General features: G+C 40.4%; 1 protein-coding gene across 1 annotated transcript; it reads left to right on the top strand.

Moving 5' to 3' along the window:
• Positions 1-2,631: 2,631 nt before the first annotated feature.
• LOC121978406 lies at positions 2,632-14,980 on the top strand. Its single transcript, XM_042530755.1, has 14 exons — positions 2,632-3,568; positions 4,998-5,144; positions 5,225-5,355; positions 5,439-5,649; positions 5,936-6,173; positions 6,278-6,434; positions 6,531-6,872; positions 7,957-8,758; positions 13,040-13,186; positions 13,267-13,397; positions 13,482-13,692; positions 13,973-14,210; positions 14,314-14,470; positions 14,567-14,980. Exons 1-14 carry the CDS (start codon positions 2,704-2,706, stop codon positions 14,909-14,911), a joined length of 4,122 nt encoding a protein of 1,373 aa, XP_042386689.1. The 5' UTR covers positions 2,632-2,703; the 3' UTR covers positions 14,912-14,980.
• Positions 14,981-17,010: the final 2,030 nt, after the last annotated feature.

Here is a 17,010-nt window from a genome sequence, read left to right as displayed (position 1 = left end):
CAAAGCAACTGCGTGGGCGCGGCGCCCCAAGCGGCTAGCAACGCAATAAAGGAGGAGGCATGGGTCGGAAGCGGCAGAGCTGATCAGAAGCAACCCGAGCTACAGACCTGCGGTTGAGGGCCAGGAAGTACAAAACGCAGGATGCAAGTCGGGATCGGCAGAGCTAAGCAGAGGCCAATAACTGGAAGTATAGACCAATGGGTCGGAAGCGGCAGAGCTGATCAGAAGCAGCCCGATCTACAGACCTGCGGTTGAGGGCTAGGAAGTACAAAGCGCAGGATGCAAGTCGGGATCGGCAGAGCTAAGCAGAGGCCAAGAACTGGAAGTATAGACCAATGGGTCGGAAGCGGCAGAGCTGATCAGATGCTTGCTGCTGAGTGATAATGCGTTGCTTATCCTCGAGGCCCGCGCGGAGGAGGGAGAGCTCCTTTTCATGCTCTCGACGCAACTGTTCCTGGAGACCAAGTTGACGCTGTAGGCTAGCCTGGCACTGCTCCTTCCTCGTCTTCTCCACATCCACGCAGTACTTTGCAAGGCGATACTGGTCTTCCATGGAACGCAGAGCAGCTACCTGGCGATCTCGATCCTGAGACACGCGATTTAGCTCGCGCTCTCTCGAGACAAGTAGCGTGGTGAGTTTGTTTACCTGCATTTGGGAGGGCGGTTTGTCAACTTCCTGAGAAGAGGGAGGAGAATGCATCGTGTGGGGAAGCGGTTGGCGGAACGCGGGTGAGACAGCGTAAAAAAGAAGGGATAGCATGGAGAAGCGAACTTAAGGCTCCTTATAAAGAGGAGTAGCAGCTAAGTCAAAGCAACTGCGTGGGCGCGGCGCCCCAACTGGCTGGCAACGCAATAAAGGAGGAGGCATGGGTCGGAAGCGGCAGAGCTGATCAGAAGCAGCCCGAGCTACAGACCTGCGGTTGAGGGCCAGGAAGTACAAAACGCAGGATGCAAGTCAGGATCGGCAGAGCTAAGCAGAGGCCAATAACTGGAAGTATAGACCAATGGGTCTCAGAAGCAGCCCGATCTACAGACCTGCGGTTGAGGGCCAGGAAGTACAAAGCGCAGGATGCAAGTCGGGATCGGCAGAGCTAAGCAGAGGCCAAGAACTGGAGGTATAGGCCAATGGGTCGGAAGCGGCAGAGCTGATCAGAAGCAGCCCGAGCTACAGACCTGCGGTTGAGGGCCAGAGAGTACAAAGTGCAGGATGCAGGTTGAAGATCAGCGTAGCTGTGTCTAGACAGCTAGGGCTGTAGGTCTGCGAGTTGGAGGCCTGGAAATGCGAACCACAGGCGCAGGCTGGTGCAGGGACACAATGGATCGGAGGAGCTAAGTAATACGGGTGCGGAGAATCTCAACGGTCCGTCGAGGAGAGTCATTACATATCAACAATATGGGCGAAAGCGGAGGTTCCTAAAACGAAAAGATGTCCTCATAACCGGTAGTAGCCTGCCAGCTGTCCCCCACTACAAGACAAAATCCATGTACGAAGGCGGAGGTTCCAAAACGGAAAGATGCTTGCACAACAAATGGCAGTACGACAGGTGTCCGGAACTAGGCGACAAAGCCCAGCGTCTAAAGTTTTTTCTGACTGGATGGCAGGCTCCAAAAGGAGGAGGCATAAAAGGCGAGAAATCCCTGGTATGCAGGTACGCGCACACACTCTCTCGTCACTTTTTTTTTCCACAACTGTTTTTTCTTCTTCTTCTCTCTGCTTTTTTCTGGGGAAAAAGGACATGACTTAAGCGTCGGAGGGCTTGATCCGAGAACTTTTTCCCTGGGTTTCGGTCTCTAACGTGAAGGGGGAGATCGTCTGAGTGTGCGCAGGGTCCTGTAGCAGCGTCAGCCACCCGTGGGAGCCGAATCATCTTCTACGACCTTCCGTCAACCATCGGGACACCTCGACCAGCCTCCGTCCGACTCAGCCTCCGGACGGGATCATGTATGTATAGACATTTTAGTAATATTATATGTACATATTAATTACATGTATATATATATATATATATATATATATATATATATATATATATATATATATATATATATATATATATATATATATTAAGGGTAATGCTAAATGGCCAGAATCTGGCCAGCCAGAATCAATACATGCAAGTGTACACATAGATATTTTGGTAATATCATCTGTGTATATTAATTACATGCATGTACATGTATGCATTCTAATTGGAGCATAAAAAATTCTAGCTGATCAAATTCTGACCAACAAAAATTACCGATGTATTAATTATCTTTTTACCACATGTATATATTATGATTGATAGAAAAAAAATTTTAATTGATTAAATTTTGACCAATAAAATTTATTCTTTTTACCTCATAAAATCTCAATTATATTGCACCGTTTTCCAAGCGTTCTCTCTCTTAATCTGTTCAGCCTTTTGCACCGTTTTCCAAGCGCTCTCTCTTAATCTGTTTGTGAGTCCATCGATTGTTTGGCCGCGTGCTTACGGCTTGCTCGTGGAGCCCAAGGTTGCTCGGCACTGGCTTAACATTAAGGATATTAAGGATATATTTAGTATGATAACCTTGATTATTGATTTTTATGTAGCTAGTCGCTAAAAGGGCCATGGAATTCCTGAACAACGACTTCCTGTAATAGAGTAACTGGTCAAGTCTTCTCAGCCTTTTTATGAGCTGCTCTTTTCCAGCTTGGTTCAATCCCAATCCCCTAGCTCCATGGCTCTATCTCTTCATGGGTTTGTGAAAACGAGTTGCCGTCACAAGTTTAGGCTTTCCTACTCCTCCTACTTGCTGTCTTTCCTCATTATCTTTTACTTTAATCCTGCTGTGACTACCAACGATCCAAACTTCCTATGGAATTTGTGCCCAACTGATGCAAACTACACAATAAGCAGTGCATTCCACAACAATCTCATTCTTCTTCTCGCTTCCCTCTCTTCCTCCGCCACCGCCGCCACAGGATTCCACAACGACACGATGGGCCGACCTCCGGACCAAGCCTTCGGCCTCGCGTTGTGCCGAGGAGATCTCTCCCTCAGTGACTGCCAGGGCTGCCTCAGTGCCTCCGTCACACAAATCACCCACAGTTGCCCTACCGGTATGAGCTCCGCCATATGGTACGACATCTGCATGCTCCGCTACTCCAACACGAACTTCTTCTCCACCGACACGATTTCCTACAAGGTCTATCAAACCAACCCCAACAACGCATCGGACCCGCAGATCTTCAACGATAAGTTGGGAAATCTGATGAACAGTCTCGCCACGAAGGCGGCATTTACCTCGTCGAAGCTGTTCGCGGCGGGGGATGTGAATCTGACGAGCTTCACGAAGATATATGGGCTGGTGCAGTGCACAAGGGACTTGTACGCCGGTGAGTGCTACAATTGTCTTCTTGACGCAGTGGGGAGCATACCCACCTTGTGCGGCTGGAGGCAGGGGTGCAAGGTGTTAGGGCAGAGCTGCGATCTTCGATATGAAATTTACCCTTTCTACAACATTTCTGCTACAGAAGAAGTATCTTCGCCGCCGTTGACTCCAGTTTCACCTCCACCGTTGCAGTCGAGCACCAGCAGTAAAGGTGAACTTGTTTTACCCGTAAACTCTGCTCTGAATTTCGAATAGTCGTAAATTATTGTGGTTGACGAGCCTCATTTCGTGATTAAAAAATTCCGATCGAATGGCCATTCCTCAATTGCTTACTTAAACTACGAGTCGCATGTTATTTGCCATTTGCCAAAACATCACAAAAAAATGGCCGAATCCATCTTCTTCTCAATCTCCTTTCTTCTTCCCCTCCTCTGTCTCCGAACCATTAATTCTTCCCTTCTCTGGAACTACTGTCCTTCCGATACCAACTACACAACGGATAGCAGTTTCCGCTCCAACCTCGACCTCCTCCTCGCGTCCCTCTCCTCCCCCTCAACCGCCGCCGCCGGCTTCCTCAACTCAACCGTCAGTTTTCAGTCCCCAACCCGAATCAACGGCCTCGCCCTCTGCCGCGGCGACGTTTCCTCCTCCTCCTGCCAAACCTGCCTCTCATCCGCCGCCGTAGAAATCATCAACCGGTGCCCCAACGGCACCAGGTCCACCATCTGCTACGACGATTGCCTTCTCCGCTACTCCAACGAAAGCTTCTTCTCCGTCGTTGACACTGGTTTCCAGTACTGGGCGTGGAATGCTAACAACGCCACCGACCCCCAAACGTTCGACAGCCTGCTGGGGAACCTCATGGACACGCTCACGCTGGAAGCGCGCGGCTCGCCGGGGCTGTTCGCGGCCGGAACGGCGAACGTGTCGGCCTTCAACAGGATGTTCGGGCTGGTGCAGTGCACCAGGGACTTGTCCCCGGACGATTGTTACGTGTGTCTCCGACAAATGGTAGCGGGGATTCCCAAGTGTTGCGATTCAAAACAAGGGGGGAAAGTGTATTCACAGAGTTGTTTCCTTCGATTCGAGTCGTACCCTTTTTACAATCTTTCCGCCGTCGGTGCTCCGCCTCCGCCAGCACCGACGCCTCCGAGTTTCAACAGTTCCAGGCCAAACGAGGCAATTGGAGGTGCGTCACGATTTCATTATCAATTAAATCTTGTATAGTTAATCCAACTACGCAGACCGACTTTCTTTCTCAATTGTGGACTTGCGAGATTTTATTAATCTACTCATGTCGTAGTCCAGTCCGTAGAATAGTCAGTATTTGTTAGATTGGAACAGAGAACACGAGGCAGGCGGCGACGTAGCGTAGTATTAAATAGGAGAAATGGACAATTAAGCCATCGTTGTTGACGGGCTAAAGGTATGCCTATCGTTAAACGCCCATTAGCTAAATTATTCAACAACACTCCTGTCCCTATCTGCATTGTTGACAAATTGTATTACACGTAAAGGTTTCATATTACTTTTTTTTGACTTTGACAAACAAGAAACGTGCATGTATTGTTAATTTCATTGGGCAGTCTATAATGTTTTCATTTGAAGCATCAAGTTTCATTTATCATTTCTTTGTTTAGGAAATAGTAACAACGGTCGGGGAACCATACTATTTATCGCCATCCCTCTGGCTGCAGCAGTGTTGCTGTTATTATGTGCCATTTTTATCTGTTGTCGAAGAACAAAAGCAAAAATGCCAAGATGGAAACCACTTTCACATATATTCAGTATGACTGCTGAACTCTTATATAGTGTTTGAGCATGCGCAGATGCTTAGTGCTTACTATGAAAAAATATTTTTGAACAGATGCTAAATATCAAGGTGAAATAAGAGATGCAACATCTTTATTGTTTGATCTTGAGAGTATTCGTATCGCTACAGACAACTTCTCTGATGCAAACAAGTTAGGGGAAGGAGGATTTGGACCAGTTTATAAGGTTGGTATACAGACTGAAATATATGGACGGACGATTCTAAATTTGATAATTGAGAAATGATGTTTATGATACTTTGGATTCAGGGAAGACTGGAGAATGGAGAGCAAATAGCAGTGAAAAGGCTTTCGAGAAGCTCAGGGCAAGGACTAGTTGAGCTGAAAAATGAAGTGCTTTTGGTTGCCAAACTTCAACACAGAAACCTTGTCAGATTATTGGGCTGTTGCTTAGAATCTGAGGAGAAACTATTGGTTTATGAGTACCTTTCTAATACAAGTCTTGATAAGTTTTTATTCGGTACGTACTTAACTATTTTCTGAGTAAAATTTTGCAGCACAAGATGTCCAATAAATGGCAATTTTATCCCAGTTTATTTTGCTTTTGGTTAACTTACTGGCAGAAAACATTGATGGGTTAAAACATGAATCTTCTCATATGTTTTCAGATTGATAGTGTTAGATATAGTAGTTTAGTTTTAATTGCTTATCATGCTATGCAAAGTTTGAGAATATTGTTGCTCTGTTGCACACGCCATAACTAGTTCAAACTCAAGTAACATAATATTATATATTGATGGGGGCAGATCCTTTGAAGAGGGTACAATTAGATTGGACAAGGCGGTTTAAGATCATTGAGGGCATTGCTAGAGGACTTCTTTATCTTCATGAAGATTCACGACTGAAGATCATTCATCGAGACCTAAAAGCGAGTAACATCTTGCTAGATGCTAACATGAACCCAAAAATTTCAGATTTCGGTTTGGCGAAGCTTTTTGGAGTGGATGAAACACAAGGAAATACTAGTAGAATTGCTGGAACATAGTATGTAAACACTCTATTTACTCAATTGATTAAACCTAACATTTCTACTAAAGAAAAAGTTCAAGAATAAAGAAAGTGCTAAATCTAAGTTATTTTTTTTACAGTGGATATATGGCACCGGAATATGTTCTTCATGGTCTCTTATCAATTAAATCAGATGTGTTTAGTTATGGTGTGCTAACGTTGGAGATCTTGACGGGTCAGAAGAATAATAGTTATCGAGGGTCATCTTCAGTATATTCTGTTGATCTTGTTACTCATGTAAGTATCTATCATCTTTTCTCCTTTAATTGAATGTATTTTGTTTGAATGAAAAATAAATCATTAACTTGTTTTGTTCTCACTTGATTCGCAAAGATCTGGCGCAATTGGACTCAAGGAAATGCTCTACGAGCAATCGATCAAAACTTAGTCAACCAATGTCCGACTCAAGAAGTACTAAGATGCATGCACATAGGATTGCTGTGTGTGCAAGAAGACCCAGTTCAAAGACCTACCATGGCCAATGTTGTTATTATGCTCAACAGCCACTCTATTAGTCTTCCTACACCTTCAGCTCCAGCATTTGTCAATCATACTGGCAGCACAACCACTGAAACAAATGGTGTGTTAGGGAGGGACAGAAATTATAGTGAAAACCAGGTGAAGCCAATAAAATTTTCTATAAATGAGGTTTCAATCTCTGAGTTGGAGCCTAGATAACAACAAGTCCAAACATGATCATGGAAATTTTGTGTGTGTTTTTTCTCATATGCACTAAATTAAGTATTATTGTTCATCATATAAACTAATTTGTATTGAATTATAATAAATTCGGAGCTCGTGTCCAAATATTAGTTTCAAGTGCATGTTCAGATTTGTGTTACATTTAATTTGTATTTTATATGGATTTGGGGGTGATGATTCATACTATAACATGTAAAAGGAAGAGTACAAACTATATGGTTTGCTTGAGCTAATTAACTGAGGATCAAGAAATAAAACAAATGTCAGAATCCAACTGCCTAGCTAGATTGCAATAGAATGCAGAACAAACACACATCAGATAGTGAAGAAAGTCGGCCAAGACATTCTTAACTGTAAAAAGTTGATCGATAAAAAGGAATGAATATATATGATGGAAGATCTCTGCCTCACGGCAGGACATTTTGTGTTATGATCTCAATATCATCATCTTTGCAAGGAGGAGAAACAAACCACTTTGAACTGTCTGGGAAGTTTTTTGAGGTCATGCATCAATCAGGTAATTAACTAACTTTGATTGCGTTATAGACTTTATCAATCATGATCGAAATACTATATATCTTTGTAGTTTTGACAATAGATTATCCGATCTGTGCTTTGTTTAATGGTCTGGCTGCCGAGAAGCTGAGAAAAATTATTCATACAACCAAATATCTTGAAGAATTGTTAAAACTCTAAAGTAAATTACTTTGGATAAAAGTTTTTATCAAGTCTAAGATTAAGTTGTTTAGGCAATATAATGGTTAATTAAATTATTTTAGAATTTAATTTAATTATATTGTAATTTGATTGAATTTGTTTATCTAGAAAATATAATTATCAATTCCTTTTTAAAATTTACAAATATCATATCTCCGGCCGGTTTTAAATGTAAATCTCCGCTATGCATTTCGTATTACTCGTAAACTATCGTGGTTGAATGATTCAAAAACTTTCCCAATGGTCGACTGTTCTCACTAGCATCATCCCTCTCCTCTCTCCAATACTTAATTAAACTACGAGTCGTCTCTTTGTGTCATTTGCCAAAACGTCACTGAAGATGTCCGACTTCATCTTCTTCTTCCTCTCCTTTCTTCTCCTCTTCTCCCTTCCCCAAACTATTAATTCTTGGAACTACTGTCCTACCGATACCAACTACACAACTAATAGCAGTTTCCGCTCCAACCTCGATCTCCTCCTCGAGGCCCTCTCCTCCCCCTCAACCGCTGCCGCCGGCTTCTTCAATACAAGCGTCGGTTCTCAGCCCCCATCCCGAGTCAACGGCCTCGCTCTCTGCCGCGGCGACGTTTCCTCCTCCGTCTGCCAAGCCTGCCTCGCATCTGCCGCCGTAGAAATCATCAGCACATGCCCCAACGGCACCAGGTCCACCCTCGGCCACGACGAATGCCTCCTCCGCTACTCCAACGAAAGCTTTTTCTCCGTCCCTGACATTGGCTACCAGTTGTGGGCGTGGAATACCAACAACGCCAGCGACCCCCAAAAGTTCGACAGCCTGCTGGGGAACCTCATGGACTCGCTCACGCAGGAAGCGCGCGGTTCGGCGAGGCTCTTCGCGGCCGAAACGGAAAACGTGTCGGACTTCGACAGGATATACGGGCTGGTGCAGTGCACCAGGGACTTGTCTCCGGACGATTGTTACTATTGTCTCCGAAGCATGGTGTCGTCGATTTCCAGGTGCTGCGTTTCAAAACAAGGGGCAGCACTGTTTTCACAGAGTTGCTTCCTTCGATTCGAGTTGTACCCTTTCTATAATCTTTCCGGCGTAGGTGCTCCGCCTCCGCAAGCACCACCACCGCCGTCTCGGAGTTCCAACGGTTCCAGGCCAAGCGAAGCAATTGGAGGTACGAAAAAGATTGCATTATCAAATAAAATTCTGTATACTTAATTAATCAACTCATGTCGGAGGCCCTAGAGATTAGAATGATGTTTTTTTTTTTTGTCCCGGGGCTATGTTGCAGCAGTTGGGCATCTAGGTTGTCACTTAGACACACACAATTCGAGTCCAGCTAAGGCGAATTTGCAGGAATTTTTCCTCCAAATGGGACACGCAACTAAAGGATGTTGGGCTCCTGGACTGGCCGCTGCAAGCGCTTCTTGATTTACCCTGGTGGTCGGTGGGAAACTTTCATGGGGTCGGGTCGGTTACCCCAAATTCGACGTTACCCAGCCTTGTTAATCATTTTTTTAGAGATCAGAATTGTTTTTAAATAATAGTATAATCCGGTCTGAAAGCTGAGAAGACGGGGGGAGGGTATGATGAACTATCTTCTATATTGACTAAGTCATCAGAAGATTTTTGATCAACGCTATTTGTAGACAGGACCTGAGTTTTCTCGATCCCTTGCATCCCAATGATCGAGACAGATTTCACAGATATAGAAGGAGCAAGATAATAGTAAAATAATGAAACAAATGACAAGTGAGTACGGTGACATACCCTGGTCCCGGGGGCGCTCTCTGATAGACCAGTGAGCTGGTCCTAAGATTGATTGAGTCGTCGTGACTCAAAAAAGTAGGTGAACGTGAGCTGGATGAGGAATTGGATTGGGAGACGACGTCACGGAGCTGAATGCAGTATGGATCCGGAAGACGACACGCAGACCGGAATACAACAACGACACACAAGTCGAAATACAACAACGGCGCGAAGGTCGGAACACCACATTGGCACGAAATTAGAATACAACAAGTCAGATCGAAGCACAATGGCAATGAGGGCTCAGAGGCCCGATCAACATCGGAAGCGTACGACAGTGCGGATGGCCGGGAGGTGGCCTGTAGAGAGGCGATGCTGTGGCCTTTTGGAGGAGACTGCCGATGGACGACTGTGGATGCCAAAAAGATGGAGATAGAGACAACAACGCTTGGCGACCGGCGGTCTTGAGGGCGGCGGCCGTTGGAAGCGGCTGTGGACGCAGGAGTCTCGAGAGAGAGGGAGACGGCATGCGTGGCAGCGGCCTAACCCGCAGTGGGGATTGTGAAGCGGTTCCCGGCGGTGGCCGGAGGCTGTCGGCGGGCGATGAGGGAGAAGGGGAGGCGACGGTAGCATTGTGAGAGGAAGCAGCGGCGGTATTCGTGACGGGGTCCAGGAGAGGGTAGCGTGAGAGGGCGGTGCAGGGATAGGCAGCGCTGGCCGGTCTGATGAGCGGCAGAGGCTATGTCTTCCTGTGTCCGTGGTGGCAGCGGACTGATGCGACGAAGAAAACGCCCCCCTCCTCTCAACGTGTTAAACCGTGCGTCATAAAACTCCAAAACTTTCCACATGTGAAAAAGACTAAAATGCCCTCTTCTTCTCAAAATTCCCTCTGGACAATAGATATATCCGCATCATAGTGTATAATTAAAATTTAGTATAATTAATCACTCGTGTCGTAGTCCCTACTCTAGAATAATTTTTAAGTAATATTGGTAGGATTAGAACAAGGACCAGGAGTCATGCGCGTAGAATAATAGGGAGAAATGAAGAAGTAAGCCACCTTCTGGTGGGTCAAAGATATACCTGTCAAGGACTGGACTCAAGACTTGGCTACACAAGTCTAAGTAATTAATGAGAAAGCTTATTGTTTCCACAATATGACTGTTTCGGAATCGAGTATAGTTTTGAAGTGTTGAAGTTTATTTGATATGGTAATCGAATCAAGTCAAGTCAAATTTAAAATAACTAAATCTTTGAAATAATTATTTAAGTTTGGCTTAGTTTATTTTTCATGAGCTTAAGTTTGTTTGAACCTTGCCTTGAGTTTGGTTTATTTAGATATTATCGAGCTCTTAATTGAAATTTAGAGCTCAGCTTGAGCTTGAGTTTGGTTCGTTTAGATGTTATTGAGCTCTCAATTCAAACTTATTTAATTATTTAAAATTTTTACTTGTTTGATCAATTATTGAGTTTGTTTTAAACTTGTCGTAGTCCCTATAATAGTTTTAAGTAATATTTGTTGGATTGAAAAACAATCATGTCGACTGAATTTTAACACCAGTCGAATCGATTTTTCTCTACCAAAGTTTGAAGCAAATCAATTTGACTGATAATGAAAATCAATTAAATCGATTTACTTCTGTATTAAAGTCGATTTTGGACAAAATTGATTGATGGACCAAACGTTCTCAGATTGATATGAAACTAGTTCATATATGTTCGGTCAGTTCTCCTGATTATATACATGCTCTCAATATCAATTTGACCCAATATATTGAGAGCAATCATTTTCTGAACACTAATGTATTCGAAAATTTTTTGTGGTCCATCAGTCATTTTTGGGCAAGATTCGTTGATGGACCAATCGACCTTGGATTGATTTCATCTACTTCTCCTAATTATATTAATGCACTCAAATATCATTTTGATTCAATATATTGAGAGCGATGATTTATTGAACACAAATATATTTGAAAATTTTAATTGGTATTTAAAAAATTGTTGCTCTTAATATATTGGGTTATTTCAGGATATGAATATAATTAGAAGAACTAGTCAAATATATAGGAGATAGTTTCATGTCAATCCGAGGTCGTTTGGTTTATTAGTCGATTCTGTCCAAAATAGACTGATGAACCAAACGTTTTCAGATTGATATAAAATTAATTCCTATGTGTTCATTTAGTTCTCCTTATTATATTAATGCCCTCAAATATCAAGTTGATCGAATATATTGAGAGCAGTGTTTTTTTGAATACGAATTAGATTTTTCGAATATATTTGTGTTCAAAAAATCATCGCTCTCAATATATTATGTTAAATTGATGTTTGAGAGTATAGATATAATTATGAGAACTAGCCGAACACATAATAAATAATTTCATATCAATCCGAGGATGTTTGGTCCATAAGTCGATTTTGCCTAAAATCAGCTGATGGACTAAACAACCTCGGATTGATATGAAACTAGTTCATATGTGTTCGTTTTCTTCTCATGATTATATCATGCCCTCAAACATCAATTTGACTCAATATATTGAGAGAAGTGATTCTTTGAACACTAATTGAATTTTTAAAACATATTCCTGTTTAAAAAATCATCGCTCTCAATATATTGAGTCAAATTGATGTTTGAGGACATGAAAATAATCAAGAGAACTAACTGAACAAATAACTAGTTTCATGTCAATTCTAGGGTGTTTGATCCATTTGTCAATTTTGCCCAAAATCTACTAATGGACCATGAATTAAATTTTTCAAACATATTCGTATTCAAAAAATCACAGGTCTCAATATATTTGATCAAATTGGTATTTGAGTACATGAATATAATCAACAAAATTAGCCGAATACAATAGAATTAGTTTCATGTCAATCCGATGTCGTTTGATCTATCAACCGATTTTGTCCAAATCTGATTTTGATATAAAAGTAAATCAATTCAATTGATTTTCATTATCAATCGATTGGTTTTCTCGAAACTATCAATTTGATTGATTTTTTTATCAGTTGACTGATTATTTGTAAAACGGGACGTGCCTACGTGATTTGGTAATTTTAAAAGTAACCTATGCAATTTGATAATTTCATAAGCTTACCTACCTAATTTGGTAAAAAACTATTTTTTTTACTTTTTTTTAACTCTTTTTTAGTAAGACCAAAGAACATGAAATTTGCATTTACTACATATTAATTTCATTTGGGCAGTATATATTTTACTGTTTTCATTTTGAAACACTAAGTTTCATTTACTAATTTTTTGGTTTCGTGAGGCAATTGGAGGTGCGTCACGATTTCATTATCAATCACTACGCAGACCGACTTTCTTTATCAATTGTGGGCTTGAGATATTTATTAATCTACTCATGTCGTAGTTAGAATAGTCAATATTTGTTAGATTAGAACAAAGAAGACGAGGCCCCAGCGACGTATCGTAGAATTAAAGAGGAGAAATGGACAATTAAGGCACCGTTGTTGACGGGCTAAAGGTATGCCTATCGTTACATGCCCATTAGCTAAATTCTTCAACAGTGCTCCTGTCCCTATCTGCATTGTTGACAAATTGTATTACACGTAAAGGTTTCATATTACTTTTTTTGACTTTGACAAACAAGAAACGTGTATGTATTATATGCTAATTTCATTTGGGCAGTCTATAATGTTTTCATTTGAAGCATCAAGTTTCATTTATCATTTCTTTGTTTAGGAAATAGAAACAACGGTCGGGGAACCATACTATTTATCGCCATCCCTCTGGCTGCAGCAGTGTTGCTGTTACTATGTGCCATTTTTATCTGTTGTCGAAGAACAAAAGCAAAAATGCCAAGATGGAAACCACTTTCACATATATTCAGTATGACTGCTGAACTCTGATATAGTGTTTGAGCATGCGCCCATGCTTATTGCTTACTATGAAAAAATATTTTTGAACAGATAATAAATATCAAGGTGAAATAAGAGCTGCAGAATCTTTATTGTTTGATCTTGAGAGTATTCGAATCGCTACAGACAACTTCTCTGATGCAAACAAGTTAGGGGAAGGAGGATTTGGACCAGTTTATAAGGTTGGTATAGAGACTGAAATATATGGACCGGACGATTCTAAATTTGATAATTGAGAAATGATGTTCATGATACTTTGGATTCAGGGAAGACTGGAGAATGGAGAGCAAATAGCAGTGAAGAGGCTTTCGAGAAGCTCAGGGCAAGGACTAGTTGAGCTGAAAAATGAAGTGCTTTTGGTTGCCAAACTTCAACACAGAAACCTTGTCAGATTATTGGGCTGCTGCTTAGAATCTGAGGAGAAACTATTGGTTTATGAGTACCTTTCTAATACAAGTCTTGATAAGTTTTTATTCGGTACGTACTTAACTACTTTATGAGTAAAATTTTTCAGCACAATATGTCCAATACATGGCAATTTTATCCCAGTTTATTTTGCTTTTGGTTAACTTACTGGCAGAAAACATGGAGCTATGTTAAACCATGAATCTTCTCATATGTTTTCAGATTGATAGTGTTAGTTTAGTTTTGAATTGCTTATCATGCTATGCAAAGTTTGAGAATATTGTTGCTCTGTTGCACATGCCATAACTAGTTCAAACTCAAGTAACATAATATTATATATTGATGGGGGCAGATCCTTTGAAGAGGGTGCAATTAGATTGGACAAGGCGGTTTAAGATCATTGAGGGCATTGCTAGAGGACTTCTTTATCTTCATGAAGATTCACGACTGAAGATCATTCATCGAGACTTAAAAGCGAGTAACATCTTGCTAGATGCTAACATGAACCCAAAAATTTCAGATTTCGGTTTGGCGAAGCTTTTTGGAGTGGATGAAACACAAGGAAATACTAGTAGAATTGCTGGGACATAGTATGTGAACACTCTATTTACTCAATTGATTAAACCTAACATTTCTACTAAAGAAAAAGTTCAAGAATAAAGAAAGTGCTAAATCTAAGTTATTTTTTTACAGTGGATATATGGCACCGGAATATGCTCTTCATGGTCTCTTATCAATTAAATCAGATGTATTTAGTTATGGTGTGCTAACGTTGGAGATCTTGACGGGTCAGAAGAATAATAGTTACCGAGGGTCATCCTCAGTATATTCTGTTGATCTTGTTACTCATGTAAGTATCTATCATCTTTTCTCCTTTGATTGAATGTATTTTGTTTGAATGAAAAATAAATCATTAACTTGTTTTGTTCTCACTTAACTCGCAAAGATCTGGCGCAATTGGACTCAAGGAAATGCTCTACAAGCAATCGATCAAAACTTAGTCAACCAATGTCCGACTCAAGAAGTACTAAGATGCATGCATATAGGATTGCTGTGTGTGCAAGAAGACCCAGTTCAAAGACCTACCATGGCCAATGTTGTTATTATGCTCAACAGCCACTCTATTAGTCTTCCTACACCTTCAGCTCCAGCATTTGTCAATCATACTGGCAGCACAACCATTGAAACAAATGGTGTTTTAGGGAGGGGCAGAAATTATAGTGAAAACCAGGTGAAGCCAACAAAATTTTCTATAAATGAGGTTTCAATCTCTGAGTTGGAGCCTAGATAACAACAGGTCCAAACATGATCATGGAAAGTTTAGTGTGTTTTTTTCTCATATGCACTAAATTAAGTATTATTTTTCATCATATAAACTTTTTGAATTTGTATTGAATTATAATAAATTTGGAGCTCGTGTCTAAATATTAGTTTCAAGTGCATGTTCAGGTTTGTGTTACATTTAATTTGTATTTTATATGGATTAGTGATGATTCGTACTATGACATGTAAAAGGAAGAGTACAAACTATCTGGTTTGCTTAAGCTAATTAACTGAGGATCAAGAAATAAAACAAATGTCCGAATCCAACTGCCTAGCTAGATTCAACAGAATGCAGCACAAGCACACATCAGATAGTGAAGAAAGTCAGCCAAGAACATTCTTAACTATAAAAAATTGATCGATAAAAAGGAATGAATCTATATGATGGAACGTATCGGCATCAAGGCAGGATATTTGTGTTATGTTCTCAACACTACCATCTTTACATGGATGAGAAATAAATCATTTTTTTTAGTTGACATTGGTATCTAACTTATGTCGTCGATTAATCCTAGGTGACTTATCTGATCCCATGGAAGTTTACTACTGACTACTAAGGTAAATCAAGAAGCGCTCGCAGCAGGTGACCCATCAGTCCAGCGTTCTTAGGTCAATTATCCATTAAGAAAATTCATTCGTTAATTCGTCGAGATTAGGACTTAATCATTAGATGACTAGGAAATTGAGAAGACGCTCTACCGCTGCATCATTGCCCTGGCGACAGAAATAAACCACTTTAAACTGGTTGCGAAGCTTTTTGCTGCAATCAATCAGGTAATTAACTAACTTTGTTTGCGTTATAAACTTTATCAATCATGATCTAGAATACTATCTTCGTAGCTTTCACTACAAGAATAATCGGGTTTAGCGATTGAAATTTCGATCACTAATTGTCGCTAACTACAAATAGCGACTGATTAGAGACCGAAAACTTCGATCACTAAAAGTTTGGTTGTCGACATCCTTTAGCGATGGAATTTAATTTCCGTAACTAAAATTAGTGACGAATATAAACTTTCTGTTGTTAGCTGTAGCGATGAAATTAATTTTTCGTTACTAAATTAGCGACGGAAAGTTTACTTTAGTCGCTAAATTAGCAATGAAGAGTTTAGTTTGTCGATAATTTAGTGACGAAAATAAATTTCGTCGCTAATTTTCTATAAGATTTTAGCAGCACCTCCTCTATTTAAACTTTCAATCCTGTTTACATATATATCATCACATCAATGATATCCACAATGATATCACATCAACAACGATATCAACGTATAGGTACAGCAACATTCAGTATATAAACAAAAAGAGCACATATATATATCAACAAACCAAGACAAACTAACGATACATTCAACGTTCCAAATACTTCCATCACAAAAACATCACACATGGTTCAAAAACATTCCCAATACTTCCATCACAAAAACAAACACATAGAGTTCAAATTCAATACATGATCATGATAAAAAAACCAATACATTCATCATTGTCGCATCTCATCATATTATCCTGTAGTAACTATAATACGATATATTATTATAAAATGCAAGCACATGGTTTAAACTTCACTACATTTTTCTATTTTGAAATCAACCTACTCATATATAAATTTAAAGTTAAGCTAGATATATACAAAGTCAAAACTATTTATTAGAAAAATGTAAAAAATGATTAGTACAAGTTTAACATGTTTAAAAAAATATATACCTTAATGAAAGTTTGGATATCTTGTGATGGTGATAAAATATACTTTCATCTACATTGTTCCTTAAAAGATGTAATACAATTAGAGATGTTATGTGTGTAATTTATGGATATTTTTAAGCATTGTTTAGAATATATTTTATTGCATTTCATGAGCATATTTTACATTCGCACACCCTCTTTTTATGTGTTTGCATTATTTTTACTCTTTTGGTGTGTAGAATTGCTCTTTACTTATTTTCATTGATAGGACATGAATTCATAGCTAAAATGACATATATACCCTTGGAATGTGGAGTTAGAGCAAGGAGCATGCTCTGGTCGTGTCTCAAGACACGGGTGTGTTCCTCCAAACAAAATTTTTCA

This window comes from Zingiber officinale, chromosome 4B (genome assembly GCF_018446385.1).
Source record: "Zingiber officinale cultivar Zhangliang chromosome 4B, Zo_v1.1, whole genome shotgun sequence".
Taxonomy (NCBI): Eukaryota; Viridiplantae; Streptophyta; class Magnoliopsida; order Zingiberales; family Zingiberaceae; genus Zingiber; species Zingiber officinale.
Note: the sequence above shows the minus strand (reverse complement) of the source record. Positions and strands in the feature narration are given on the sequence as shown.

What these genes read in the sequence shown, in the direction of transcription:
- LOC121978406 (XM_042530755.1), top strand. Translation starts at nt 2,704, where the DNA reads ATGGCTCTATCTCTTCATGGGTTTGTGAAAACGAGTTGCCGTCACAAG. An exon ending in GATTTGGACCAGTTTATAAG is followed by an intron (nt 5,356 to 5,438) that starts GTTGGTATACAG and finishes CTTTGGATTCAG; the next exon opens with GGAAGACTGGAGAATGGAGA. An exon ending in CTGTTGATCTTGTTACTCAT is followed by an intron (nt 6,435 to 6,530) that starts GTAAGTATCTAT and finishes TGATTCGCAAAG; the next exon opens with ATCTGGCGCAATTGGACTCA.